Source organism: Leptonotus elevatus, chromosome 3 (assembly GCF_054856555.1).
Source record: "Leptonotus elevatus isolate MCC_2025b chromosome 3, RoL_Lele_1.0, whole genome shotgun sequence".
Lineage (NCBI taxonomy): Eukaryota > Metazoa > Chordata > Actinopteri > Syngnathiformes > Syngnathidae > Leptonotus > Leptonotus elevatus.
In genome coordinates this window covers 26042350-26069257 of record NC_141241.1, presented here as the reverse complement: position 1 = coordinate 26069257, position 26908 = coordinate 26042350, and the positions used below count along the sequence as shown (strand labels likewise).

Sequence of the window (26908 nt, the reverse complement as noted above, 5' to 3'; positions counted from 1 at the left end):
GGGTTGACAACAATTTCCATCGCTGGTACTTCTCATTAGAGTTCACTTTGATGACAAATCACATCAATCGCGTTCAAAAGAGTTAAATAAAAAAATAAAAGATTTTCGGAGTCAAATTGTTTCTTGTTACACCCCTAACAGAGATGGGAAAAGTGCTGACATTCTCTACTACTCAAAACAACTTTAGTAAAAGTACTCACTCAAATAATTACTCACTAGTAAAAGTACAAAAGTACAGGATCTGAAATGTACTTGACGAGTAAAAGTAACAAGTATTTTTACCATATGTTCCTCCTACATCAATTTGAAAGATATTAGCTAATGGAGCAAAAATTGGGATACATCGGCCAATTGACTCCCTGACTTGCCATCAAGTTTAAATTATCCTTTGTAGTGGCGACACGCATTGCCCTCAAATCAGAGGTGGCAAATCCAGGTCCAGAAAGTAAAACCCTGCCAGTTTGCCTTTAAACCCTTGTGCTAGCTAGCTCCCTAGCAGGCAAATGAGCATCATAGGAGCTAGCTAGCTAGCACCTGTGGCTAAAGCCAATCTGTGACAGGGTTTTTACTTTCTGGACTTGGATTTGCCACCTCTGCCTCATATTTATGGGTTGTTCTAATATAGCCAATTGCACATCATGTGACTGCGTGTCGTAGAGCCAATCACAAGCTGCCTGGGATGTAAGGGCCCCATGAGTAACGCTTCATATGATTGGCGGAGCCAGGAGCCATTGACGCTGCTTTTTCTTCCACCTCAAGTATTTTAATCGTTTTCGTGCATTTAAAAACAAATGTATCGACTTTGTTTTGAACGAAATTGAAGCAAAAGAAAATATTGAATAGCAGTATTTGTTTTTCCCCAGGCATCCCCGCTGCAGTCCCTTCAAGGACCTGCATTTTTTCCTGGTGTTTGAGAAGCCAGTGGAGCTTTGGGCCCAGCTTGTCACAATGGCTGGCGCTTCTTCCGTCCGACATTTCCATGCTGACAAAGATGCTTCTGGTAAGGGAGACATCAACTGTCCCAATAGTCTGCTGCTTAGCCAAAGTGACCTTTTTTTTTCTTTCCCCTCTCCCACGTGTAGACGTTCCTGCAGGCAAGTATGATGTTGTAGTAGCCGACCATTCCTGCCCGCCACTCACTGAGAAAAATGTGACATCACTTCAAGTCCCACTGGTGTCTCCTGAGTGGCTCATCCAGAGTGTCATCTGTGGGGAGCGCCTTGATTTCCAGAGCAAGCCTCAGTATTTCCACAATTACTCCTCTTTGACGTCACCATCGTCATCATAAAACACACGTAGACTGCCTTCAACCCTACTCACTGTTCAGCATTTGTTTTGTTGCATGCCTCTACTGTACATAAGTTCATTGTGCGTTTTTATGGGAGAATAAATGTGATCCGTGTTTCACTTTAATGGGTTGCTTTTATTTTTGACACGTTACATGCAATAAGGTTTCAGTATATTTACAGTTTATACAAAGGGTCAGCCTACAGTCTGTAGGTTAGAATGAAAAACAATAATACATAATAACATTGAGATTTGGCAGTAGCCTCAAAAGCAGAAGCTGTCGACAGTCTGAAAAGATGGTCAAGTTGATGGTTGGACCAAAAGTAAGGTCATCAGTCTTGATTGTGAGAAGCCCATTTGAAATGTATGTAACAATGTTTTAAAACTAACACCAAAGGCAATATACATTCTCTGTGGTCTTCTCAAACACTGAAATGAAAGGAAATAACATTTTAGACAAATAAGCGACATTGTTTTCTTACAACAAAGGTAACTTTTTGAGCACTTAAAAAAAACACACAGTGTGATTGGTCAACTGCTGGTCACATGACATGGACGGCTTTTCCAACAACCTTGCAAAATCGCCCCAATTGAAAAAGGAGAGACACCTAAACTTAATAGTGGGAAATGTTCTGATTTCTGGAAATACTAATATATTTTATATGTCTATTATATTTTTTGACAGTTAGAAGTGTACAAATTTAAAACATTGTGACTGGATGTATCAAATATGACAAATCAAAAGTCATGTGGAAGTTGACTTTCCTCCCCAATTTTTTTTTAAAAATGTGTTTGTTCAAAAGGACCAATAAATAGGCCCACTTTACAAGGAATCAGAATTTTCACATATGTTTAATGGTTTTAAGGTTTTATAGGGTTAAACTGACTTAAACTCGGAAGAAATTATGAAAAGTGTAGTTTACCTGCCCAAGGTGCCTCCAGCCTGCGTGTAGTATTTGTTGTAGTCCAGTCGCAGAAGCAGCTGAGCGAGATCTGAGTTGATCTGATGATTTCGCACGCTTGACAGAATTTTGAACAGTAGTGATGACTGACGTCTGAAGCCCTGAAAATAAATACAGAATATGTGGCAAACTTTTTTTTTCCCCTTTAACATTTAGGAGCAATGAAAAGACTGTTAGTGGTCAGCTCACCTTGACGAGAATGTCCAACTGAGCGGTTCCCCTCTCATCCAGTGGCGCCACACTTTGACTGACCAAAGAGCAGAAATTTTGACAGAGCTCCAGGATCTCATTCAGGCAGTGGAAGACCTGACAACAGGAGGCTTGGATTTGTCTCACAGGTTCAAAGTCTGTAGTATTGAAAATGCAGTTGGATTTCATACTGGCTTGAGGAGGATGAAGGACTGGGCCAGCAGGTTGCTGAGGAAATGGTCATGGGCTAGTCTGATGCTTTCAAAATCTCTGGTGGAGTTGATATGCTGAAGCAGTTGAGAGAACTGCGACTCCAACACGTCCACCTGGAGGCAGACAAAATAGTAAAGCAGCTTGTAAACGTGCGACACTGAGGGAATGGGGAAAATACTGAAGTGTCATTTCACACGCCGTTTGTTCATTTGGCCATTACCTGCAAGTAGTACTGCAAGTTATCGATCAGGAAAGCCATGTGGTTACGTAGTCTCCACTTGATCGCGTCTGTCTGGCTGGACTTGAGATGCTTCCTCTGCATCTGCAAAGCCCAGCAGTGTTGGAGCTGTGACTGCACCCGCCGCACACTCAGCAGGTACCTGAACACAACGTTGTATCTACCAGAGAGACAAAAGTGTTCACCAAACAGAAGTATTTTTAACTGTAAAAGAGGAAAAAGATCAATACTGACTTTTCCAGAACAGCTGGAGTGAAGAGGATGTGCAACGGCCACTGAACCTTGTAGATGAGGCCGAGAGCAGCCCAGCCAGTGGGAGGAACCTCACGAGGGGAGATGTCTTGTGGAGGAGTTCCGTCTCTGGGTCCCATCATATCTGAAAATAATAATTTAAAAAATTATTACCATGAGAACAGAAGCAGACTCCAAGATTAACTAGCAAGTGAGCTTGCTCGCGAGCACCAGGGCTAAGGCTGGCTAAAACTCTTTCTGGACCTGGATTTGCCACCTCTGTTGGCTTACCTTAGCTAGAATTGTGCATTGCATTGTGGAAAATGTTAGAATGCTGGTCAGTTATTGCGACTTTTGGTGCTGTTAAATCCTTGCTGTGGTGTAAGGAGGCCGTATGCTAAACTAGTAATGATACGTCACACATTAGTTGCCCTGACTCTTTTCCTTTCGGCTTTTCCTTCCAGGCGTCGCCACAGGTAATCAATTGCTTCCATTTAAAGCCTGTCCTCTGCATCCTCTGCTCTCATACCAACTACCTTCATGTATTCCTTAACCAAATCCATAAACCTCCTCTTTGGTCTTCCTCAAGACCTTCTGCCTGGCATTTGGAAACTCAGCATCCTTCTGCCAATATACTCACTATCTCTCCTCTGGACATGTCCAAACCATCTCAGTCTGGCCTCTGACTATCTCCAAAGCCTCTAACATGTGCTGTCCCTCTGATGTACTCATTCCTGATTCTATCCATCCTGGTCACTCCCAAAGAGAACCTCAGCATCTTCATCTCTGCCACCTCCAGCTCTGCCTCCTGTCTTTTCCTCAGTGGCACTGTCTCCAGACCAAACAACACTGCTGGTCTCACCACAGTTTTATAAACCTGTATTTTCATTTGAGCTGAAACTCTTCTATCACACATCACACCTGACACTTTTCTCCACCCGTTCCAGCCTGCCTGTACACACTCCTTCACTTCTTTTCCACACTCTCCATTGCTCTGGACTGTTGACCCTAAATACTTAAACTCCTCCACTTCCTTGGTCTTTTCTCCCTGTAACCTCACTCTTCCACTTGGGTCCCTCCCAGTCAAACACAGATACTCCGTCTTGCTACGGCTAACCTTCATTCCCCTCCTTTCCAGGGCAAACCTCCATGCCTCTAGCTTCTCCTCCACCTGTTCCCTGCTCTCACTTGAGATCACAATGTCATCTGCAAACATCATAGTCCATGGAGATTCCTGTCTAACCTCGTCTGTCATCCTGTCCATTACCGAACAAGAAGGGGCTCAGAGCTGATCCCTGATGTAGTCCCACCTCCACTTTGAACTCCTCCGTCACACCTCACCACTGTCTTACAGTCCTCATACATGTCCTGCACCATTTGAACATACTTCTCTGCCACTCCAGACTTCCTCATACAAAACCACAGTTCCTCTCTGGGCACCCTGTCATAAGCTTTCTCCAGATCTACAAAGACACAATGCAGCTCCTTCTGACCTTCTCTGTACTTTTCTATCAACATCCTCAAAGCAAATACAGATGCATGAAACCATACTGCTGCTCACAAATGTTGACCTCTGCCCTCAGTCTAGCTTCAACTACTCTATCCCATAGCTTCATTGTGTGGCTCATCAGCTTTAATCCTCTGTAGTTGCCATAACTCTGCACGTCTCCCTTGTTCTTAAAAATGGGCAGTCGCTGATCTCCTGCAGATTACACCGTCTACACAAGATGTAGTCTACCTGTGTACTTCTACCTCCACTCTTGTAGGTCACCTTATGTTTCTGCCTCTTCTGGAAGAAAGTATTCACGACAGCCATTTCCATTCTTTTTGCAAAGTCAACCACCATCTGTCCTTCAGCGTTCCTCTCCTGGATACCAAACTTGCCCATCACCTCCTCATCATCATCTCTGTTTCCTGCACCGAGTCAATTGAAGTCTGCACCAATGACAACTCTCTCACTTCTAGGGATGCTCTGCATCATTTCATCAAGGTCCAACCAAAGGTTTTCCTTCTCCTCCAGCTCACATCCTACCTGTGGCGCATACTTACTAAGAACATTGATCATCACATCTTCGATTCCTAGCTTCAGGCTCACCACTATATCTGACACTCTTTTTACCACCAGGACGTTCCTAACAAACTCCTCCTCCACGATAACTCCTACTCCATTTCTCTTCCTATCTACACCATGATAGAACAACTTGTACCCTGCTCCTAAACTTCTAGCTTTGTTCCCTTTCCACCTGGTCTCCTGAACACATAATATGCCCACCTTCCTCCTCTGCATCATGTCAACCAGCTACCTTTTCATAGTTCTGACATTCAAAGTCTCTACTCTCAGTCCAAGACTCTTGGTGTTCCGCTTCGCTTTCTTCCTACGAACACACCTTTCTCCTCTCCTTCTTGGACCAACAGTAGTCCAGTTTCCACCGGCACCCTGTAGGTCAACAGCACCGATGGCGGTCATTGTTAACCCGGGCCTCGACCGATCCGGTATGGAAGTCATATATTTGATTCAAATTATTAGTTAATAATAGTTAGTTATTATTAGTAATTACATTGGTTGCCATGACTACAGCTTCTTTTTCTCCATTAATTTCTTCTTACACTCATTTGGCGGTTGGCAAATGCTTTTGGTGCATTACTGGCATTTTTCAGCTAGGGATAGACTGATTATCGGTGCCAATATTCAGCATTTTGACAAATATCGGCATCAGACTTTTTGAAGAATCGTGCAGCCAATGATATATCAATTTAAAAATGTGTCAACTTCAGGAAACTATTTACTATTTAATTTTCAGTTAACGTTATAAGAGATGCTGTTGACCCTGGGAACTCTCTGCACCTTCTGTTTTTGTTTGAAATTATAACTAAGATAAGTACAATTTTAATACTTGAAGATATTTTGACATTTTGGAAAACTATTTACTGTAGAAAACAATAAAAAGCTATTGTTTACGTTTTAATTTAACTTCTGACGACATGCTACTGCCCTTGGAAGATCCCTGAACTTTTTGTTAGAATTTTAAAACAAAGATGTCTATTGACTAAGATTTTTTTTACTCCAATATTTTACAATAATTCTTAAAGTTGCTAAATCAACAAATTTAAGAGCTGGAGTTATATTTTTTTTGGGATGCCAATATTTTCTTTTTTAGTGAAAATTAATATAATTTCCAAATATCGGTCATTGGTGTCCTTGACTAATAACCGGTATCGGCATCGGCCCTGAAATAACCATATATGTCTATCTGTCACACGATTAGGGAACAGGTATTTTGGGTGCCAGTGCAAGCTCTAATTTTAATATACAGACCCTTTCAAAAACAAAATTGAAAAAGCTCAGCTTTGATATATTATTGATTTAGAGCTCACAATTTATTTTTGGGGGGGATTTGGGGCATGGTGATTCAGAAGTACATTTCTTCACAATATTCCAATATTTTCAATTCCTGTTTTCGTGGGTTTCATGAGCTGGAAATCCAAATTATAAAAAAAATATGTGGAAAGGGAAAGTCGCAGGATCAGCCAAACTATGAAAAAAAATTACAAATAAGGCACTTAAGTCAACTTGTTTCCCATTTATGCTACTAAGTCATTTTAACTGCTTGTGACATTTTTTTAAAAACTTTTTGTAGGACAAAAAAGTGCGTACAGTACATTTCATCGATTTCTTCAACTGTCAGTATACTGACAATGAAGACCAATAATTCAATTTACATTTAAAAAAAAAAAGGAAAAAGTATCCAATGATATCTACTTGGTCTAAAGTAAAATGTAGTCTTTTTTATTTTACCTATTGTATTTTATTATTTTATTGATTGTTTTTATTTTTAGAGTTGGTTTTACTAGATTTTATGGTGTAGGATAGTGTGCGGATTTTAATGTGCAGCACTTTGGAAACATTTGTTTATCAAATGCTATTGAAATAAAGTGGATTGGATTGGATAAAATAAATTGTGTGTATATTCACTTGATTTGTATTTCAGTTATCTGAAAGTATTTATATTTCAACATGGGCATTCTGGTCCACGAGCTGACCTTTGCTGTCTTTGCCCTGGTAGTCGACAGTGAGGTGCAGCAAAGGCAGCAGATTGTCATCATCCAGCAACACCTTATGAGCTGCTTGCTGGAAAGCCACGTTGACATCTGGGGAAAACAGCAACAACATCCAACAATATAAAACGTTAGGCATTTCCCAAAACATCCATTTTACATAGAGTTATTAAGCAAGGCCGGTATTTCGCGTTTAAATGCTCCTACCAAAACAACATCAAATATTTTATGACTCAATTAGTGATCAAGTCATTGTGAAATACGAGGCTTGGTGACTGTAGGGCAGTCAGTTCAAGAGCTGCTATGGATTAACAGGACGGAAACTAGAATGGTTATGTTGAGTGAAGCACACCATATTGGGCTTTTAATTTTGCTCCATTTCCTTCACTCCCTCATCCACTGGCACGGTTTTACATTTTAGTCAAGTAGAAATGGATTGCGAGACAGATGGACGGAAGGAAAGGCCAGTAAAGAAGCCTAAAGTTTGACGTGATTTACCGTGCTCTGTGACGGCCGTCGGCGGTGTCTTTAGCATGTGTTGCGCCAGGTCAATAAAAACCTGGTAGAGCTCACCGCGACCCAGCAAGTAGAAGTCCTTGATAATCTGAAAGCAGAAGACAGTAAGGGGCCCAGCAACTTTTTCATGAAAAACTGGATTTTTGAATGTATCAGCAAATCTAATTGTATGCTTTTTAATGCCAATTTTAATGCAACGTAACCCTCCTGTTATGTTGTGGATCAAATTGATCCCTAAGGAAAATCGAAGGGGAGAAACAACAACAAAAAACTTGTCTGCTGGCCTTCATATTTTCAAAGGATGGATGGTTGACTCATTGAGCCATTTTCAACAGTAAGAAGATATTTTGTCTATAATTAATGTGATAATGTCATTATTTTTACCTTTAAAAACCAATGTTGCCACTTGCTGTCGACTGAAGATGACATCACTTGTGCTGAGAAAACAGGTAAGGACCAATCATGTCTCAGTTTCCTGACCAAACCCAGAAAACAGGTGAGCCGTGATTGGTCGTTACTTATTTCCTCAGCACAGGTGATGTCATCTTCAGTCGACAGTAAATGGAAACATTTGTTTTTAAAGGTATTAATTGTAGTTATCAAATTAATTCTGGCCAAAATATTAACTTTTTACTGCTTAATGAGTCAAGTATCCTTTAATTTTTGTTTTGTTTTAAACATTGCGGTATGCGATTAGAATGGGTCACATTGACCCATGAATATTGTTAAGAAACACAACAGGCACACACATGTATACATATTACATACATAGTATACATGCAAATATATGTATGGCTGCAGTCGATTAAAATGTTTAATCATAATTAATTGCATGATTCTCACAGTTAACTCATGATTAATCACAAATCTTATCAGTTTTATCTGTTCTAAATGTACCAAAAAAACAACTAGTTTTTAATACTCGAGGAATAATGCTCTAGATCTGGATTTAGATATGGTATCTTTTAGTTCATTGTAATTTGTAAAATATTTATTAAAATGCTATACAGTTGAAGTGAGAAACATTGAGTCAGACTTGTGTTGAGGTAATTTTTCTGCAACTAGGTGGCATTAGCATTTCACGTTGGACGTTATTGACAGGAACCGAGTTTTAAATAAAGAGCAGATTCATTGGAACACAAAGTAACTTGTGGATTCCTGCCCATTTTGTTCATTAGGGGCTTTTCCATTGCCAGAACTTTTGTAGAACTTTTCAATTTACCTTGGTAAAATTCAGTTTGCGCGTTTTTCAACCACCAAAAATTTCCGGGGTAATTAAATTCCCCAGGGGGCATCCCAGTACTATCTCAGCAGCAGGGTCTTGCTGAGCCAAGTTGGAACTTTGAGGGGGCGGGCTGCACTTAAGGAGGACCAAAACTGCCAAAAAAAAAAGAAAAAGACTAAATAAATGACTAAAAGTGAAAATAAAAACAGATATACAAAATATGATTTAATTATTATTATTTTTTTTATATATAAGTGGAAATAAAAATAACAAAAAATAAATAAGTAAAAAATAAATTACAAACCAAATTCAAAAAGGGGGCAGTCTTGAGCGTGTCTTGGGTTGGACTTCGCTCTTGCAAACTGCCTGAAATGTTTCTTAAATCAACAACTTCTGTTCAAGAATAAATGACAATATTATCATTCTTTTTGTTCACGTCCATTATTTTCAATGTCAACATTGTAGATTGGGGTATGACTAAACATTTAGGGTTCACAAACTTTTGAGTAGCACTGTATATATAGTTATTTTTATTTCCATTTCTTTTTGGGGATTTAAATTTTGAGTTATATTTTTTATATCCGTTTTTATTTTCACTTTTAGTCATTTGTTTATTTATTTAGTCATTTATTTATTTGGAATTTTGGCAGTTTTGATCCTTCGTATGCATGGCTGATTGGATGGTCAATTTGGTGGTGGGGTGGTGGGGGTGGGGGTGTTGTTGTTACATCAGCTGGGCTCATCAAACTCATACATCATCAAACTCATTTGAATCAATTACCAAAAACTCTATGACGCTGTGGAAACACATGATAAATTCCCTGCGGAACTTTTACAACCAAGAACTCCATTTACCCAGAATTCAAAGATCCTGGGCTTGTTGGTGGAAAAGCAGCTATTGTAAATAAAATTACAAGTAGTCACTCACCAGTCTCCACAAATTGTTAGCATGTTTCTTATTGCTGAATTGTCGTAGTGACCGCTTTGCACAACAATGGACACCTTTATTAAGTTTTCTACTGATGTGCGTTGTCATGAGTGATGCAGCTTTCCTGAAAACGAGCCAGAAATAATGCCAATGATTTTACACGAGTTATATTCAGGAGTTGCTGAATGAAATACGCCTCAAGCCTAAAGAGCAAGTGACCTGGAGTCACTCCCAGTGACAAGCCAGGCATACACTTGCCTTTTAGCTCTCAAAAGGCTCTGTGGCAACCAAGCTCGGTGCTGACTGCTAAGCAGCAGCATACCACTGGTGTTTTAAGTTCATTAATGCCTCTGGTCATAGTGCTTAATGCTTTTAAATGCCATTGAAGGCCTTAATTTTTGCAAAATCCATTTGATTACTTTTAATGCTTTTTATCTTATTCATTCCCTAAAACGTGTAAAAACATTTTAAAATAATTTGTCCTTGTTTCCCAAAAATGCGTTTTTTTATATATATTTTTTTATACAAGAGCATACAGAAGGCTTTGATGCAGAAGGCTTTGATGCAGCTTCTGGCATTAAGAGCTGGCTTAAAACAAATGTTAGTTATTTAAAAAAATAAATACATAAAAAAAAAACAGCAGGTGGCAGCAGAGTATAAGAGTCAGAACACCACAATAACAACAGTGAGTGTGACAGACACGAAAGTCACGTCAGCCACTTCAGTTGATGCTGTTTTTTTTTTATTGGGGGGTGGGGGGGGCTTGGCTTTCCTCATCTAAACATTATGTGGGCGATCAGTTGCTGTGAGGAGAGTGGTATGGAGTGGAAGGAGCGGGGAGGCAGAGACCAAGGTAAGCTAACTAGCTTGCAAGTTGTCATTTGTTGCTAATGGAGTAAGCGTACGTGCGTGTGTGTGTATGCGCGTGAATGTGTGTGTCTGCGTGTGTGCGTGCGTGTGTTTGAGAGAGAGTCCTGTATGCAGTTTAACTCAGTTGAATAGTTTGGTGCTACGGGCAAATAAATTGCTATTTTGTAGTGTTGTTTAGTTAAAGGAAAGCATTATTTACCGGTAGTTGTTTGAGCTGACACAATAGAAAAAAAAAAAGTAGTAAAGTCAAAGTTATGCTTGAAATGTATGCTTTTACAAAAAGCTCTATTTCTCAGTGTTTTTGCCAGAATGCAAAGATTGACGAAAAGTAGCTATATTCTACACAGAATGTAATGAAAGAAGAGACTCTAATCTTTCTTTTGGTAGTTCCATGTTTTTATAGCAATAGAACACAATATTCTGTGGGCCTTGCAAAATCCAGTAAAACAGCCCCGGGAGCGAAGGGGGTTGCTTTAGTGAAAATGTCTGGGAGCGAATGAGTTAATGACCCACGGAAACCCTGTGAAATCCTTGATTCTGATTGTTTTCATCAACCCCAATTTGGTATATAAAAATAATTGTGATAGTAAAGCATATCATACCTTAAGCTGCTCAAGGAGCTCAGACTCCTCCACCATCAGCGTCCAAAGATGCTAAAAGGCAATCAAAATGTAATTGTAGCATTTTTGGATGGAAGACACACACTACTCATAAAGAGTTATGGATAGTCAAGTTTTGGGTAAAATTGCAGGATAAAAAAAAGCACTATAACAGTTAGAGGTGAATTTAATCTGACATTCTCTAAAACATAAATTTTACCGTTCAGCACTAGAGAACAGCAAGTTGTGCAAAAAGTACTCAAACGGTTGGACGTGGTCCAGTTTTGAAAAGGTCAAACTAAATACACCTGAAAGGTTTATAGCACATTTTTAAGTTCATCCTGAAATTTCAAGCCAAAGCCATTTAATTTTTTATTTTTACCTCTGCTACCGTGCTTCTGATGCGATCAATTAAATTTTCAAAATCAGCCAGGCTGAAAAGAGGCTGCTGCTTAAGTCGGTGCAAATCAGCAGCAAATGTGTCCTCCTGGTGCTTCAATATGGAACCTGAAACAGTCATCAATAATCTTGCATGTTTTATTCACACTAACTCAAATAAAATGGGAATGTGCTCGCAAAAGTCCACTTTTGTAAAATACGGCACCTGCTCGAGACGGACTGTGGTTATGGTTTTCAAACATCTGCACAGATTCTCCAACAAAGAGGATCTTCTCTGCCACTCGTATTGGAATGTAAGACGGCAACATCTCCGCTCGCAGGGAGAACTGCTGGAGGGACGGAGCCAGCATGTTCTCTTCCTCTACCAGTCTCTGCCAAAACACACAAAACAACATTAACTTATTCACTCCCAGCCATTTTCACTGAAGCAAACCCTTTCGCTCCGGGCTGTTTGACTAGATTTTGACTGATTTTGCAAGGCCCACAGAATATTTTGTTCTATTGCTATAAAAACATGGAACCTACCAAAAGAAAGATTAGAGTCTCTTCTTTCTATCTGTTTCCGTTTTGCAGCAATTAGCATTAGAATATAGCTAAGTTTCATCATTATTCACAAATCTGTTTCAAACAGTGGGGGAAAGAGCTTTTTGCAACGTGGCCCTGGTTGATCTCTTATACTCTGTCACCTGCTGGTCGTTTTTGTAATAACTACCAAATCTTCAAGCACTCTCTTCAGTTCAGAGGCTGCATCAAAGCCTTCTTTGTATGCTCTAGCATTTAAAAAACAACAACATAAAAACATATAAACACGTCTTTGGGAGCATGGTAATATTTAAAATAGAAGGTTTTGGGAGCAGATGAGTTAAGAATCAATTGGAAAATTGAGAGTTGGATATCAGCCGTGCTTCTCACCAGGTCCTGAAGTTCTCGCAGCTGTTTTCCGCTTAAGCCTCCCAGGCCGAGATCTTCCTCATCCTCCTCCTGGTAGGCGGCAGCCCCTCCCGCGCTTGGACCCTGTTTTATGAAAAACTCTTCACTTTGGTCCAGCAGTAATCCATGCAGCATCCAGGCGGCAAGCTGCTTGTACATCACACCATGGCACACGGCAAGGATCCTAATGAGTGTTGCAAACACACACACACACACACACACACACACACACACACACACACACACACACACACACACACACACACACACACACACACACACACACACACACACACACACACACACACACACACACACACACACACACACACACACACATATGGGTTGGTAATATGCGCTATGCAATATTCAAAGAATATTACAAAGGTTTATTTACTTTTCTAAAGCCATGCGGACAGGAGGGAGCCCCCCACAACTGTGCTTGTATACAGTTTCCAAGATCTGACAGCCATGGATCTAAAGCGGAGGAGACATTAACCCGATGGTTATCAGCTCAGACAACCAGTGATACAGGTTCTTACTCATTTCTTCCACCATCATTATGGAGGACTCGAGTAGGCAGTTGATCTTATTAAACGTGGTAATTTGTGTCTGAATTTAGGCTTCATCTGACATACTACTGTTTCTGACAGAATTGCACCTGTTTTTGTCAAGTCCTTACCTTCTGTGATTTAATCGTCTCGACCACCACCATCACCGAGGGAAAAAGCAACTGAAACTTTAGAAAGGGTACGGATGGAACAGCTGTTCAGACTTATTTTCTTCAGGATTTCTTTACATTTATTCACAGGTGTTTATAAGCCTACCTCATCAAGCTTATAATTCACATGTGATATTGTCAGGTGGGGATCACCGAGGAACTGAAAGTGACACACACAAAAGTTGACCTGCTGTCATCTTAAGTCACTTTTTTATTTATTTTTTATTTAATATACCTCCTGTTCAAGGTCCAGTAGGGCCTGCCTGTATGGCTGCAGCATTGAGTCCAAACCTGTGCAGAATGCACGCAAGTAAATCCCATGAAGTCCCGTCTGGCTGGCCTGATTTGTGTGATGCTCCTACAAAGAAATAATTCAATGACTCAGATTGTGTGAATCAAACTGTACAAATGACTAGAGGAGCAACAATTCATCGGCAACTCTTTCGACAATCAATTAATTGTTTGGAGACTTCCTTTAATTTAAAATTGTCCAAATGCTTTGGAATTTCAGCCTCTCAACAGTAAATATTGTCAGATTTTGGTAGTCGTCCATGCAAGCACGCTGATTATCTTTGTGCTGAACCAAAATAAGACATTTGCAAACATCTGCTTTGACTTTGGTAAAGAACGATTAACATTTTTGCCTATTTTGTGGCATGACCAAACCATTAACCGAATCATAATTTATGTTTATGCATTATCTGTGCTGCCAATTTGAAATAATGTCATGTTTTGGAATACAGGGATGGATTTTCTGTTTTTAACTGATACATTAATTAATCGAAAAACGTATTGAGTATTGAAAATAATCGCTAGTTGCAGCTAGCTGCAAGACAATAAACACTGGAAGGTTGTTATCACACTTTTATTCTCAGAAAGAAAAGTTAAAGAGTAAATCTCAGCTCGTCTGAGACAGTCCAGTCCAGTATATGTACACAACATACACAATGGTGTACACAAATACGACTGAATTAGTTGTGGCCAGAGTTTAAATTATTATTCAGGTAAATCAGTTTCAAGTTGCAAAAATAGGTGTGCATACATTGGTCATAAAATGTAATCTGATCTTTATCAACAACAACAGACACTGTTTTCTTAAACTGATACTACTCAATGTTTTCAAGTTGTTATTGAACACCTCATAGTGCAGCCAGGGCAGAAAAAGGTTGTGAAACTTTGGATTTAATAACTGGTTTCCTGTAGTTGCAGATGAGGGCCGTCAGAAGGACCTGTTTCAGTTTTCAGCATGTTTTGGACAGCAAAGGATTGCTTCTTCATGGTCACAACCTTTCTTGTTTAAAGTTTTATTTCTCTTAACAGAAATGTTAGCATGTGCCACAGATTTCTGTAAGTTTTTAGTTGATACTCTAGTATTTTCTACCATGCGAAAAAATCCAGGAAACTCCATGGGCTTCACAATATATACTTTTTCTTGCAACTGACTAGTAGGCTATAGCCATAAAAATGACAGTAAAACTATATATTTTGTTAAATGAAAATTAAGCACAGAGGCAAAATATGTTCAGCTGGACATCTGGAACTTACTTGTTGATGCACATGGCCAGTATGTTGCTCTATGAACTCCGTAAAGCGTACGTAATCGGAGCCCAGTTTACAGAGCCGATTGAGGACACTGGTCTCGCTAGGGTGAAGGAAGGGTAGATCCTGGGACACCTGCAGGTTCAAGTTTCATGTCCAAAAGAAAACAGCTTCATTAGATCATTATGCTTCAGACATGGTGAATGAATCGGCGGATCTGAACTAGTCTGATTATGGATATACCGATTATCGGTCAGGTCAATTATCGGCACCGATATCCGGCATTTGGACAAATATTGGCCTCAGCCTTTTTATCTGACAGCCGACAAGATACCAATTTAAAACCAAGTTAACTTTAATTAACTGTTTATTCAAATCTTAAGTTAACTTCATAAGAGATGCAAGCTTCATAGACAAACAGAACTAGACAAAATAGTTCTGATTAGGTGCAATTTTAGCCAGCGCCTTACAATGAATAAATTGGCACAAATGAGATTGCATAGGTTCAATAACACAAACGAAAAACCGAATAAAAGACGAAAAAATATGGCCTAGTAATGGTATACATCAACGGGATCAAAAACGCATCCACAAATGTATGATCGTCCGTGTAATCTAATCGTTTTTTATTGTTCTGTTTGGGTCGTTTTACGCTTTACCTGTAATCCTGTCCGTTTATTGCATGTGAAAATGGTGCCCGGGTATCCACTCAATGCCAACAATAATTCGTGAATCATCTTACTTTTAATTAATAAAGTATAAATGAAAATCCACAGCAATGCTCTCAGCAGCCATCAAAACAAACTGTCGCCGACTCGCCGGAGTTGTCGCAGGTTAGTGACGTAACTCCCCAAAGGATGTTGGGACGTGGTAGCAATTAGCTTGATGCCATCTGTATTTAATTTCGTTTGATTGTAGTTACACTCTGTCAAGTTAATACCAATTAGTTTGGTTTTTACAAGTCAACATTTCACTTTGTGCCCCAACTACTTTATTATATCGGCAAAATATTCACAAATATGCATCAACCTGTTGCTTGGTCCAGCGTCGTTGGGAATTGTAGTTCTTTGCCGAAGACGGAAACTTCACCTCATACGTCATCAGTTGGTCATGCAGTAGCTACTAGCAACACTTCGCAACAGAGAAAGCTTGGTAATTCGATATAACAAGTTGAAAAGATGTTACCAAAATGTTGTCGATGTTAGACGTGTATAGGTTGTGATTTGTATCAATATCGCTAATATGTATGTATTTACACGCATCGCTTCTACTCAGCTCGTCATAATCGTGTAACGTTATGAAGCCAGAAGTTCTCTCAAATACATCAACGAATTAAGCTTTTAGCAGGCAAGTTAGTACAAAAACGCTCGTGGTTGATGACAAGAACGTATACTGTTACTCGTGCAGCAGTTTAAAGGAATCTGTTCTTATATTTACGTAAGTGTGCATTATTAAATCGCAGGTATGGCGAAAGTGAGGACGGAGGAGGACATAGTTTCGGAGTACCTGGCCCAGAACCGAGAGGTGGCCCAGTGGGTCGACACTTTAAGGGGCTACTGTGAAAACAAGAGACAGTGGTTTGCTCGCAGAGAGTTTATCCTTAAAAACATGGACGCATACCCCACAGTAAAACCAGGAGTCTCCAACAGCAGTCTGGACCGGCTGCTGTCCCTCTCCATGGTTTGGGCTAACCATGTTTTCCTCGGCTGCAGGTAGGACACGCAACACAAACGCGACTAGTGCAAGCTGGAAGCTAATATCTTCTCTCCCATTGTCTAAGCTACCCGGAGGCTGTCATGGACAAGATCAACGAGATGGGTGAAGGAATACATGTCCAAGATCCACCAGTGCATCAAAGTGCACACAAGGAAAAGTGCAGTGCCTCATTAGGTAAGACAAACTTGATTTCAAAACGTTTTGCAGATGTTGAGTGTGGTGTGTGAGGTAGAAAGTCATTATCAGAAATGTTGCCAGTGTCTAACATATCTGTGACATCCTTTTGTAAAAATATTGAACACTTATGTAATGTATTTGCAGAGTCCAGAACATTGTATAGTTCTTCCTTTTGAAAGTAGGTGTGTGTGCCCGTGTGCAGTGAGTCAGTCAAAAAGTGCGGTGCTAGTACCACTGGAGGTACTTGGGCTTACGTTAGTGCTGAACTGCTACAACTATGGCCTGGGGGCCATTTGTGACCCACTGTTCATTTTGTAGTGGCTCTCAGCATATAAAGAAATAACATTTGACATGGCCTGTTACCTTATTGGGTGAGAGTGTTGAAAAAGTGTGTGTACTTTTTAAGATATACAAACAAACTATTTACAATTAGAATTGCTCATTTCTGTTTATTATGCATTGTGAGTTTTTCAGTTTGATTTTAAATATTTCAGTTTCAGAAGCAAAAATATTTTCCTCTGCTGTCTGTGTCAGTGTCCGATTTGTGAACACATACAATTAATGGTTAAGATCTTAGGTTTCTACTACTTTAAAGGGATACTTGACTCATTGAGTCATTTTCAACAGTATATAAGATAATATTTTGTCTATAATTAATGTGACAATGTCATTATTTTTCATGAACAATTAATACCTTTTAAAACTAATTTTGTCACTTGCTATTGACTTAAAGTGACATCACTATTAACTGTACATGAAAATAATGAAGATATCAAATTAATCATGGATAAAATATGAGCTTTTTACTGCTGAAAATGTCTCTGAGTCAAGCATCCCTTTTAAAAGGATAATCTTATTAGCAATTAATTCTGCTTTTGTTCTGAATGTGGACATCTGCTCAGACAGGGCAGGGGTGGACCTGTTGTAGTCAGATACAAGGCTGTGGCCTACCCCAAATCATGCAAAATTCCAAACTGCCTAATCATCTGTTTCAGGTGTTAAGAATAACTTTTTAAAACGCAAAACTAATTGCTTGACTGATTGGCTTCAGCATGTTCAATAAAGTCAGACAATGTCAAAGTGGCACCGTGCATCCTTTGAGTTTCCTGTTTGTGGCCCTCGAAGGAAAAAGTTTGGACATTGGATTAAAATATGAGTTAAATGTAGCATGTCAGATTCTTAAGTAATTTTTTTTTCATCCTGTGGCAAAAGTACATTTTACTATTACTTTATGCTTTGAAAGCACTGCATTGGATTTATATTAGGAAGACAACAGAAGGTGCATTCATTGTTAAAAAACAAACTTTTGTTTTGACTTAGTCGCTTTTAACAAAGCTCATTTGTATATATATAAAAAAGAACAGTGGAAAGGTCCTTTGTTTGTTGTCTGTGAAAAGCCACAGTGTACTGCGAGCTTTTCATCCTTTCCATTCATGTAGCACTTCCATGTTTACATGCTGTTGCCTCATTAAATGTTGTTTCTCTTTTTTCTTGCTCATCTTACGAAGAACCTCCCGATGACAGCTGCGCCAAACGAGCCAGATACGCTCCTAATGAGCCCGAGGCTCGAACGTCCGGGAAAGCGTCGGCACGACCTATGAGTCAGAAATGCGGGCCGACCCTGCAGGCTCCGGCGGAGCACCAGCCTTTCTTCAACCGCCTCTACAAGGCCGTGGCCTGGAAGTTGGTGTCGGCGGGGGGGTTTGGCCCCAACCTGGACCATTTCGAAATACTCTTTAGCTGCGTGGAGTCATGTAAGCGGACCCTGACGTGCGTCTTTGTGCCGCTGAAGGACATCGCCGGCCTGCCAGCAAGTCGCGTGCAGAAGGAAGGCCACGTGTGCGAGATCCGCTGCCAGACCGTCTACATGGGCACGGGCTACGGGCGCGACGAGCCCGCCGCCCGAGCCATGGCTTCCAAAGAGGCGCTGAAAGTCTTTCAAGGCAGAAAAGTGACAGTGAAAATCGCCAGACGGCGGTACAAAGGGAGAGACGTGGAGGATTTATTGTTGATGGACGAGCAGCCTCGCAGTCAGGGCTTCCCACCCGCGCTCAGCTACCCTTTTCAGGACGAATCTGCGGGAGACGCTTCTTTGTAAACCGGACCCATTTGTGATTTCGGAACATGAGCGTCTACTGAATGAAGCACTGAAGAAAGATACATTGGTTTGGGGACCACAGCCTTGCGCAGCTTCACATCTCACATAGGTTTGGATGTCATTTCGAATTGCATCACAAGCAGGAAGGTTCACATTTCACAAGTTTCGTTGTGCACTTTTTTTTTAAGCTGGCCCATTTCAGCGGTTCACACTTACAGCCTTCCTTTGTTCAAGTTAGCAGTGAAAAGAAATTGCTTTCACATTACTCACAGTAGCAACTTTACTTTCGACATAGGCCAACAACACGTATTTATGTTGTTGTTTTTTAAATTGGTATAAAACAAATATCAGGCTGCTGTGAAACATTCATAAGTGCAAGCATATATTAAAAGTGTTGCAAAACACCATCACTTCTTGGGCATGTTTGCTTGAGAAATTATATATATATAAAAAAGATTCATCTCAATAGTCGGACTTTAACTCTTTTCTTTCAGGTAAATCTTGTTGCTCTGCGTTGATGTTTGACTGTTAGACATCAATATTTGCGTCACACTGCCCATGGCTTTGAGTTTATCTCATCTGAAGCATATTCATTTGCTGAGATTGTTGAAACTTTTGCAGACACTGGATGTGTGACGAACCCTCGTTCATACTGCTTGCTCATAGTCTGCTGTCATTGTTGTAATACCGCCTAGAGATGGGGCAAGAATTTTATTATAATTCAGTACTGAGCTTCTTGAGTTCTGAAACTTGTTTCAATTTGAGTCCGGATGTGAGAGTTTTGGAAGGTTTAATGCTGCTGTTATTGGTGTGTTTGAGTTGAGCAGCAGGTTTATAGTGAACAGCAAATTATCTTCACTCCTTTGTTCATGAAAGTTTACAGCAGTGCTTCATTGCTTGGTTTTCATTTTCAATAAACGTTCAAACTCTGCCAAGGCTGATTTGTGGTGTGCCTTGCTGTCTGTTTTCGCTCCCTCACCAAGTAAATGTCAGATATTTAAATCTTTCAGACCATTTAAGTGGTAAGCAGACAAGACTGTCAGTCATCACCAACAGTTTCTGTCTGATTTTATATTTCTTTGAAATTTAATTTAATTTTTTGCATACTGCACTCATTTCCCCCACTATATTTATGTTTAAATAATTGACATTTGTCTATCTTTGCTAATCAAACAAGGTTATTATGAAGAGTTAGATCATCCATGCTGCTACACACTGACATGTTTGTTTTAATAATGCACACTGTCTTTTAACAGTTTAGACAAACTCTGGAATTAAAGATCACCATTGTTTGCTACAGCTATGAATTACCTGTACCTAAATTCAATTTTAATTTGTTGGTTATGATGACAGAGATTTGGAGATGGTCCCCAATAGGACCACTAGAGGGGAGCATTGCTTGCATGTCTATAATGTTACAGTACAGTACAGCATTTGGGACTTTTTGACTCTAAATTCAATACCTGTGCTTTTAAGTAACATTTTTAACTGCCTTACAAATATAAAGACAATTTAATCACTATTCAATACAAATGAAATAAATCACTCATACTTTGAAGACATCACACATTTAGGCAGTAGTTAAGTACAGTAATGCTTTTGACATTTTTAAATGCATGGAGCTATTTATTATTATTATTTTTTTTATATATTGACCTTTTGCACGTGATGTCACCGCCCCCATGGGAACGCCCCCTCCAGGACCATGGACGGCAAAAGAACCACTTGCCTGTATTGTAACCATTGAATCTCGTACAACGTAAAGTCGTTCATCTAATCAATTATCTCATAAAATGGTCATATTTTGCTGTGCGGTCGGTTGTACAGACAGACAAGGCAGTAAACCAAATGTTGCTTTTTATCACATACCTACTAATGAAGACAAAAGACGTCGATTGATAGCAGCAATCAACAGAAAGGACTGACAGCCCACAAAGTGTTCACGGATTTGCAGCGGTCATTTTTTGCAAGGTTAGTAGATAAATGTTCATACATTTTACTAGGATTTCGTTTTTGTGCTTGGAGTTTTTCACTCTGGAGCCGGCCGGAATCATATTCATGAAATGACTGCATAGCTTGCCACTACTAGTCTTTTTTTTTCCCATGCTGGTCAACATAACATCATCACAGCATTCCAATACAGAACCGAATGTGTCACAATAAGTCAGTTAGCATGATCAACAAGTTTTACCTTTGCATTATGAGGTATATTGTCCGCCGGTGCGAGCGTAGCATCTCGTCCCAGAGACCGCCAGCGACAAGCGTTTAAATCAGCTCTGGTGTAAGGAGGAAAGCCGGTTAGACACCGGCATTGACTACAAAATGATATAGATCGTGCGCTGTGAATTTCGGCAAAGTCGGCGATTTGATTAACTTGGTAAAAACAGCAGGCGACAGAAGATAAGGGGCTGTTTTCAAACTTAAGTTTGACTTAAGTAAATATCGCGCTCTATGAGTCCGGCTAAATGTGCAACTTCAACTGACAGGCGAACTTCGGTTGAAGTAGTAGATTCCATGGCTCCATGGGCAATAATAACTTTTCATTTGTAAAATAGCAGTCGCTAAGTCACTAAGTCGCTCCGGGTCACGTCCACTTCCATTCAACAATCATTTCCTTCCGCCGTCCGTCATAGGGCAGTCATTGCATTTTATTACCTTGACCATAGTTTGCCAGATCACATTTTTGGTAGGTCTTGCTGAAAATTCCGATTGAAGACTAAATTTCCTCTAGCTGGTACTGCAACTGAATGTTTTATCTATATGTACTTTGTGATTGGCTGGCAATCAGACTCCATGCATGTCACGTTTCGGTTCTGTGTTTGATTTTGGGTGTTCATGTTCTTTGTTGTCTGAGTGTTCAGTGTTTTGTTTTGTGGTCCTTGTCTTTCCCCTCGCCTCGTCATGTGTAACCGCGTCCGCTTGTGTGTCTTCCCTTCCCCTGTTTGTCAGTGCCCTCAGCTGCCTGTGTCTTCCCCAGGTGTGTCTTGTCAAGTAATTAGCAGAGGTGTATTTAGTTTGTGGGGTTTGTTCAGTCAGTGTGGGAGCATTGTCTACGACGTTATGTGTGGGAGTTTGTGTGTCAAGTCTTTGCCATAGCCAAGTAGCTATTGTCACAGCCAAGTCGTCTTCGTCACAGCCACAGCCAAGCCATAACACCAGCCAAGTCATAGCCACTCCACAGCAAGTCAAGTCAAAGCAAATCAGGTCACATCACGCTCATTCAAGTCATTGCGACCAGTCTAGTCACGTTCTGTCCAGACATGGCGACTGGTCAAGTCACGTCCTGCATTTGGGTCCGCCATCCCTCAATTACTCACGTCCCTCCTGACGATGCAAAAGTGAACATGTGTGATACTGTATATTAACCATATTATATAATTTGGGGGTGGGGATGCGCAGCACGCTCGACTTTATTCACATATTAGCGTTCACATCATGTAAAGCAGTATCTCTGCCTCGGGAAATTTGTTAGTGTTGACAGATTGAGACGTTTCCAGCAAAAATCAATCTTGTCGCTAAGCAATATGTGTTTCAGGCTCGCTCATTTGTTTCTTGTGCGGTGTCTTAATTCCTCACACTCTCAATCACACACTGCCTCTTTTTCTCATTTGACTTCATTTATGTCTCTGTCAAATTATTGCCCACAAATGAGCACCGCCAGCCCGTCGGTTTGGACTCTAGGGGGGAAAAAGCCACTACATTACCATTAGAGGCAATTCCCCAAGAGGATCAGTGACAAATCTTCCCTGTCTAGATGCACAAAAAACTAAAGGAACAGGATTTGGGGCAGGCAGAACCCAATAAACCTTGCTGTTTATACAGTATTAATGAAAATGTAAGATCAGATTGATGAGAAATTGATTTTATCTAAAATCTTTTAGGCAGAGATTCCCCCAAAATCATGTAAAGCCCTTTCAATGTTTGTTTGCTTTATTTGTACTGACTCTTGCCATTCAGTGACAGTAAAGAGCTCCTTCACAAAGAAATGGCCACATTTTACAAATACATTAGTAGTAGTACATAAAAGCATTGCCACGTCACTTGGCCTTTTTTTTTTTTCATATTGTAACATTGTAATATCATATGTTGGTTCTTACGGATTATCACAGGGTCTGTGATGATTTTTCTTCTTCTTCAGTGTTCGAACTTAAAAAAAGGTTTATTCAATTTGTAGTTTTTTTTCTTTCAGATGTTAGTGAAATATTCATGCAAATGTGTGTTGAGTTGACAGTCCAAAAGAAAATGTTCCTTTATTCCCATGTGGACTTCCCAAATAGAAACACACATAACCCCCCCCCCCCCCCCCCCAAAAAAAAAAAGGTCAAACATGTTGTACTTGTCTCCTCTTCATTATTGATGAGCACTGACAGGTTGCAAAGAGGACGGTTGGGTAAGAGACAAGCTCTGAGACATGCACAGTGGCATCCATGTCGCAAAAACTACTCTCAAAGTCAACTTTGGGACTTTAGAGTGCTCTCTGATAAAAAAATAAAAAAATAAAAGAATCCAGCAATTAAACACAATATGTGTTTTCCTGCTTTCATCAATGCTCAAAGTATTCTTTCCATCAGTTGTCTTCTTAGCTCACCTCTTTCCTTGTATACTTTCCTGCACTGTGACCTGGCCTCACATTTCTGAGGTTGTGGATTCGAATATTGGCTCCTGTGTGGAGTGTGCATGTTCTCCACTTGCCTGCTTGCTACTTGGTTGGTGATTTCCTCTAAATCCCCGTATGACACCCATCCATCAATTTCTTAATTTGTTTATTCTGTTTAGGGTTGCGGGCATTTGGATCACGCCAGCTGACTTTGAGTGAAAGGTTGACTCATGTCCGGGACTGGTCAATAGTCAATCAGGGCACATACAGTATAGGGAAAGGCAATTTCACTCTCATTTACACCGTGCTGCCGACATGGAAGTCAGGCGAGTGAAACATTTCACCACCTTATTTCTATCTTTATTTTGTAGATAATATATATATATATATATATATATATATATATATATATATATATATATATATAATGGTGGTGGTGTGGTTAAAAGACACATTTTAAGTCTGTTACAATAATTTATAGTTTGTGGTGCCAAGATGGCCGAGGTCAGTTTATTAGCATATGTTAATGTACATCATGCTTCACTGTGGTTGTTGACTGATTCATCAGTTTTGTATCTCACAAAGATTATGCGACAAGGGCACTGCTTTACAAAACACGATTCACCATTTATTATTTCTGTCATGAATTATGATACATACACAGACATTTACCTGAAACAAGATTGCACCAGTGTTTTAATGGAAGAATTCCACACATGATGAGTAGCCTATTTAAAAATGATATACCATGTAGCATCATTGGGTTATAGTCAGTTGTATGCAATGGAATGTAATGACGGCCTCAATCAAAATCAAACCATTAAGCAATTAATTGCTTCTAAATTACACGTGGTGATGAAGGTCTACGTGTCCAAAAGTGGCTCACCCATGTGTGGACTCTTATTGTGCTTCATATGCAGTACATATCTGTGATAAAGGAAATAAATACATAATATTCATCTCATCTGTCACCCTGTGGGCTTATAGAGCTTTTCATAAAAATATGACATTACGAAGGAATTGAGTGACAGTTCCCTATCTTAATGCTACATTATATTTCTACATTGAGAGCCGAGCACTGCAGTCTCATAAGCACTTGAGCAGGAAAAAGTTGCAGAAAGCTCCCCGGGGGCAGTCGCACATCTTCCCGATGCGAGCTCCTTTCCTCACCGCGCACTGCTCCCCGATGTCGCACTAAAGAGGCACAGGGTAGCAAGCTTGAGTGTACAGTAAAAAAACCAAAAAAAAACCCAACAACAACAAATATGTACTGAAAAATCGAACAGTTTATACCGTCGGGACTTGGCCGAATTTCTTCTCCCACATCGGCAGTCGTTTAGTCTGCAGCTTTTCAAGAACTTCTTGGAGAGCTCCAAGCTGTCACGCAGCAACATTCATTTGTTTTAGTAAGGGACAAATTCAGCACAACAGCGCATACTATCAACAACCATAAAACGGTCCAGTTTCCATTTAAAAAAAAAATGTCGCTCTAATGATCTTTTCCGAGTAAAAATGTATATGACGAAATCAGAAATGTCTTTGCGTAAAGAGTATTTTCCAACATGCATGTAATATTTCACGTTGTTCTACATGACTCAATACCAACTAAATTCTTCTTTAAACACTTCATTTAACAAACAAAAACACATATTGGTATTTTGGTGCCGCTATCTAAATCTTACCAGTTGTTTCTCGCTGGTCAGGTTCGGACCTTTGGGGTAAAAATCCCGCAGGGCTCTGGGACTCAGCTCTTCTTCAGACTCGGTGTCCACGAACTGGGCTTGAGCGAAAAAGCAAGTCTGCAGCAGCAATGCGCACAATAGCGCGCCACTGAGCCGCCTGGAGCTGTGCATGGTCCGACTCCCGGTGCACGACATCGTCATCATGTGGCCTGTCTCAAAGAGGGACGAGGGCGCCAAACACCTTTATATTTGACGCCTGCGATCAGTTTGCTCCACCTCACCCTTTGATTTAGATTTTTTTTTCCTGCAAAGTTTCGTCATGCGTAACAGGCGCCTTGGGTGAGTCATCCAGTGAAAGTTGCTGGGCAAATTAAGCCTAGAAAGTAAACAAGATCAACAACACACACAACTACAGGGGTTCTCTCCTACAAACACGGAAGTCTGAATGGAGGGTGGACGAATGAAAATATTTGTTTAGGGGATGATGTCAACGTTTATAATTGCACTCATATGGTAATGATTAAATAAATTCTGAGAGCATTTTAGTATGCACAAGTCACTTGATAGCTACATTCAATGCATAGTAATGTTTGAAACTGCTAATTTTGCAGTGTTAATTCAACACTTTAAGAGTCGAATTTAACACTGAGTGTATTTGGTTCTTATCAGAATTGGTGGTAAAGTAACTCTTTTCAGTGTTAAAATTTCAGTGTAAAAGTAGCTCAAAACTGAGTAAAAAATTAACACGAGCTAACACTACAGGTTAAATAACTCTTAAGAGAGTAACTATGACTCCCAGCAGTGTTGTTTACTCTACTGTGGAAAATAAATAAATAAATATAACTCTGTTGTACAACAGCCTTCCCCAATTCTGGTCCTCGATGACTGGAGTGCTGCAGGTTTTAGATGATTCCATCCTTCAACGCACCTGATTCTAATGATCAGGATCGTTATCAGGCTTCTGCAAAGCTTGCTGATGAGCTAATTATAGGAATGAGGTGTGTTGGAGTATGGAAACCTCTAAAACATGCAGGACTCTGGCCCTCGAGGACCAGGATTGGGGAAGCCCGCTGTACAGACGCTGTTGCTGTTGTGAGGCAGGAACTCATCTGACACATTACCACTTCCAGTCGAGGTGCCCCGTTATTATAACAACACTCAAACTCATGTAACAGTGAAATTAACACATTTTTGATAGTTTAACAATAAAATATGAACATGAGATTATTAAATATAAAATAACAGGTACGTTTAACTGTAACACTTAGCACTCTTAGAAGTGGGCAGAGCTTACTTTGATTAACTCTCTGCAGAGTTGGTTTAACACTAAATAAGTCATCTCTGTCAAATAACTCCAATACTTACCTCCATTTAAATCAGACAGTGTTAAAAATATAGTTTTGGGGTTGAAATCAACTCCAAAACATTTAACACTCAAATTTTTGATGTAGTAGTATAAATTATTTTTTATTATTATTGAAAGAGGAATAGTCCTGGTTGGTGATATGTTCATTGATTAAAAAAACCCCGGCCTTAATGGGTTAAAGTAACATTTACATTTGGAAGAGAGTAAAATAAAGAATTTTTTAAAATAAAATAAAACACACTCAAGGGTTGAGGAACAAACACACGACCTTCAGCTTGGGAGACAGCTGATCTACTCCCTGAACCACGCAGCTCCTGCTCTATGTTAGTATATACCCCATGTCAGCAGGAATCTTACTAACTAGAGGGA

The 26908-nt window shown here is 39.9% G+C and overlaps 4 protein-coding genes across 15 annotated transcripts in view; 2 read left to right on the top strand and 2 right to left on the bottom strand.

The window, feature by feature from the left end:
- tp53bp1 (tumor protein p53 binding protein, 1) overlaps positions 1–1413 on the top strand; it is a 31027-nt gene extending 29614 nt beyond the window's left edge. For all 10 annotated transcript variants that reach the window (XM_086070757.1, XM_086070756.1, XM_086070754.1 and 7 more), the window contains 2 exons: positions 864–1000; positions 1083–1413. In XM_086070757.1, the coding sequence (XP_085926883.1) occupies positions 864–1000; positions 1083–1288 (343 nt within the window). In that variant the 3' untranslated portion in view covers positions 1289–1413. The remainder of the gene's footprint in view (positions 1–863; positions 1001–1082) is intronic.
- On the bottom strand, positions 1403–15739 carry tubgcp4 (tubulin gamma complex component 4). Of its 2 annotated transcripts, XM_086070760.1 has the most exons (18): positions 15563–15739; positions 14910–15038; positions 13600–13722; positions 13471–13524; positions 13326–13382; positions 13041–13120; positions 12626–12827; positions 11919–12084; positions 11697–11821; positions 11318–11368; positions 7675–7780; positions 7162–7269; positions 3124–3265; positions 2872–3049; positions 2630–2764; positions 2439–2555; positions 2211–2350; positions 1403–1716 (listed from the first exon to the last, which is right to left on the bottom strand). In XM_086070760.1, the coding sequence occupies exons 1-18, from the start codon at positions 15638–15640 to the stop codon at positions 1710–1712; spliced, it is 1998 nt and encodes a 665-aa protein (XP_085926886.1). In that variant the 5' UTR covers positions 15641–15739; the 3' UTR covers positions 1403–1709. The 2 variants fall into 2 exon arrangements, with proteins under 2 accessions (XP_085926886.1, XP_085926887.1); XM_086070761.1 differs by lacking the exon at positions 1403–1716 and having other exon boundaries at positions 2207–2350.
- Positions 15740–15903: 164 nt separating this feature from the next.
- cdkn2aip (CDKN2A interacting protein) lies at positions 15904–19824 on the top strand. Of its 2 annotated transcripts, none has more exons than XM_086070763.1 (4): positions 15904–16055; positions 16366–16615; positions 16684–16793; positions 18305–19824. In XM_086070763.1, the coding sequence occupies exons 1-4, from the start codon at positions 15923–15925 to the stop codon at positions 18892–18894; spliced, it is 1083 nt and encodes a 360-aa protein (XP_085926889.1). In that variant the 5' UTR covers positions 15904–15922; the 3' UTR covers positions 18895–19824. The 2 variants fall into 2 exon arrangements, with proteins under 2 accessions (XP_085926889.1, XP_085926890.1); XM_086070764.1 differs by lacking the exon at positions 15904–16055 and adding an exon at positions 16065–16250.
- A 4268-nt stretch (positions 19825–24092) lies between these two features.
- cart3 (cocaine- and amphetamine-regulated transcript 3) lies at positions 24093–25526 on the bottom strand. The gene is made up of 3 exons (XM_086071126.1): positions 25174–25526; positions 24785–24868; positions 24093–24685 (listed from the first exon to the last, which is right to left on the bottom strand). The coding sequence occupies exons 1-3, from the start codon at positions 25375–25377 to the stop codon at positions 24578–24580; spliced, it is 396 nt and encodes a 131-aa protein (XP_085927252.1). The 5' UTR covers positions 25378–25526; the 3' UTR covers positions 24093–24577.
- Positions 25527–26908: the final 1382 nt, after the last annotated feature.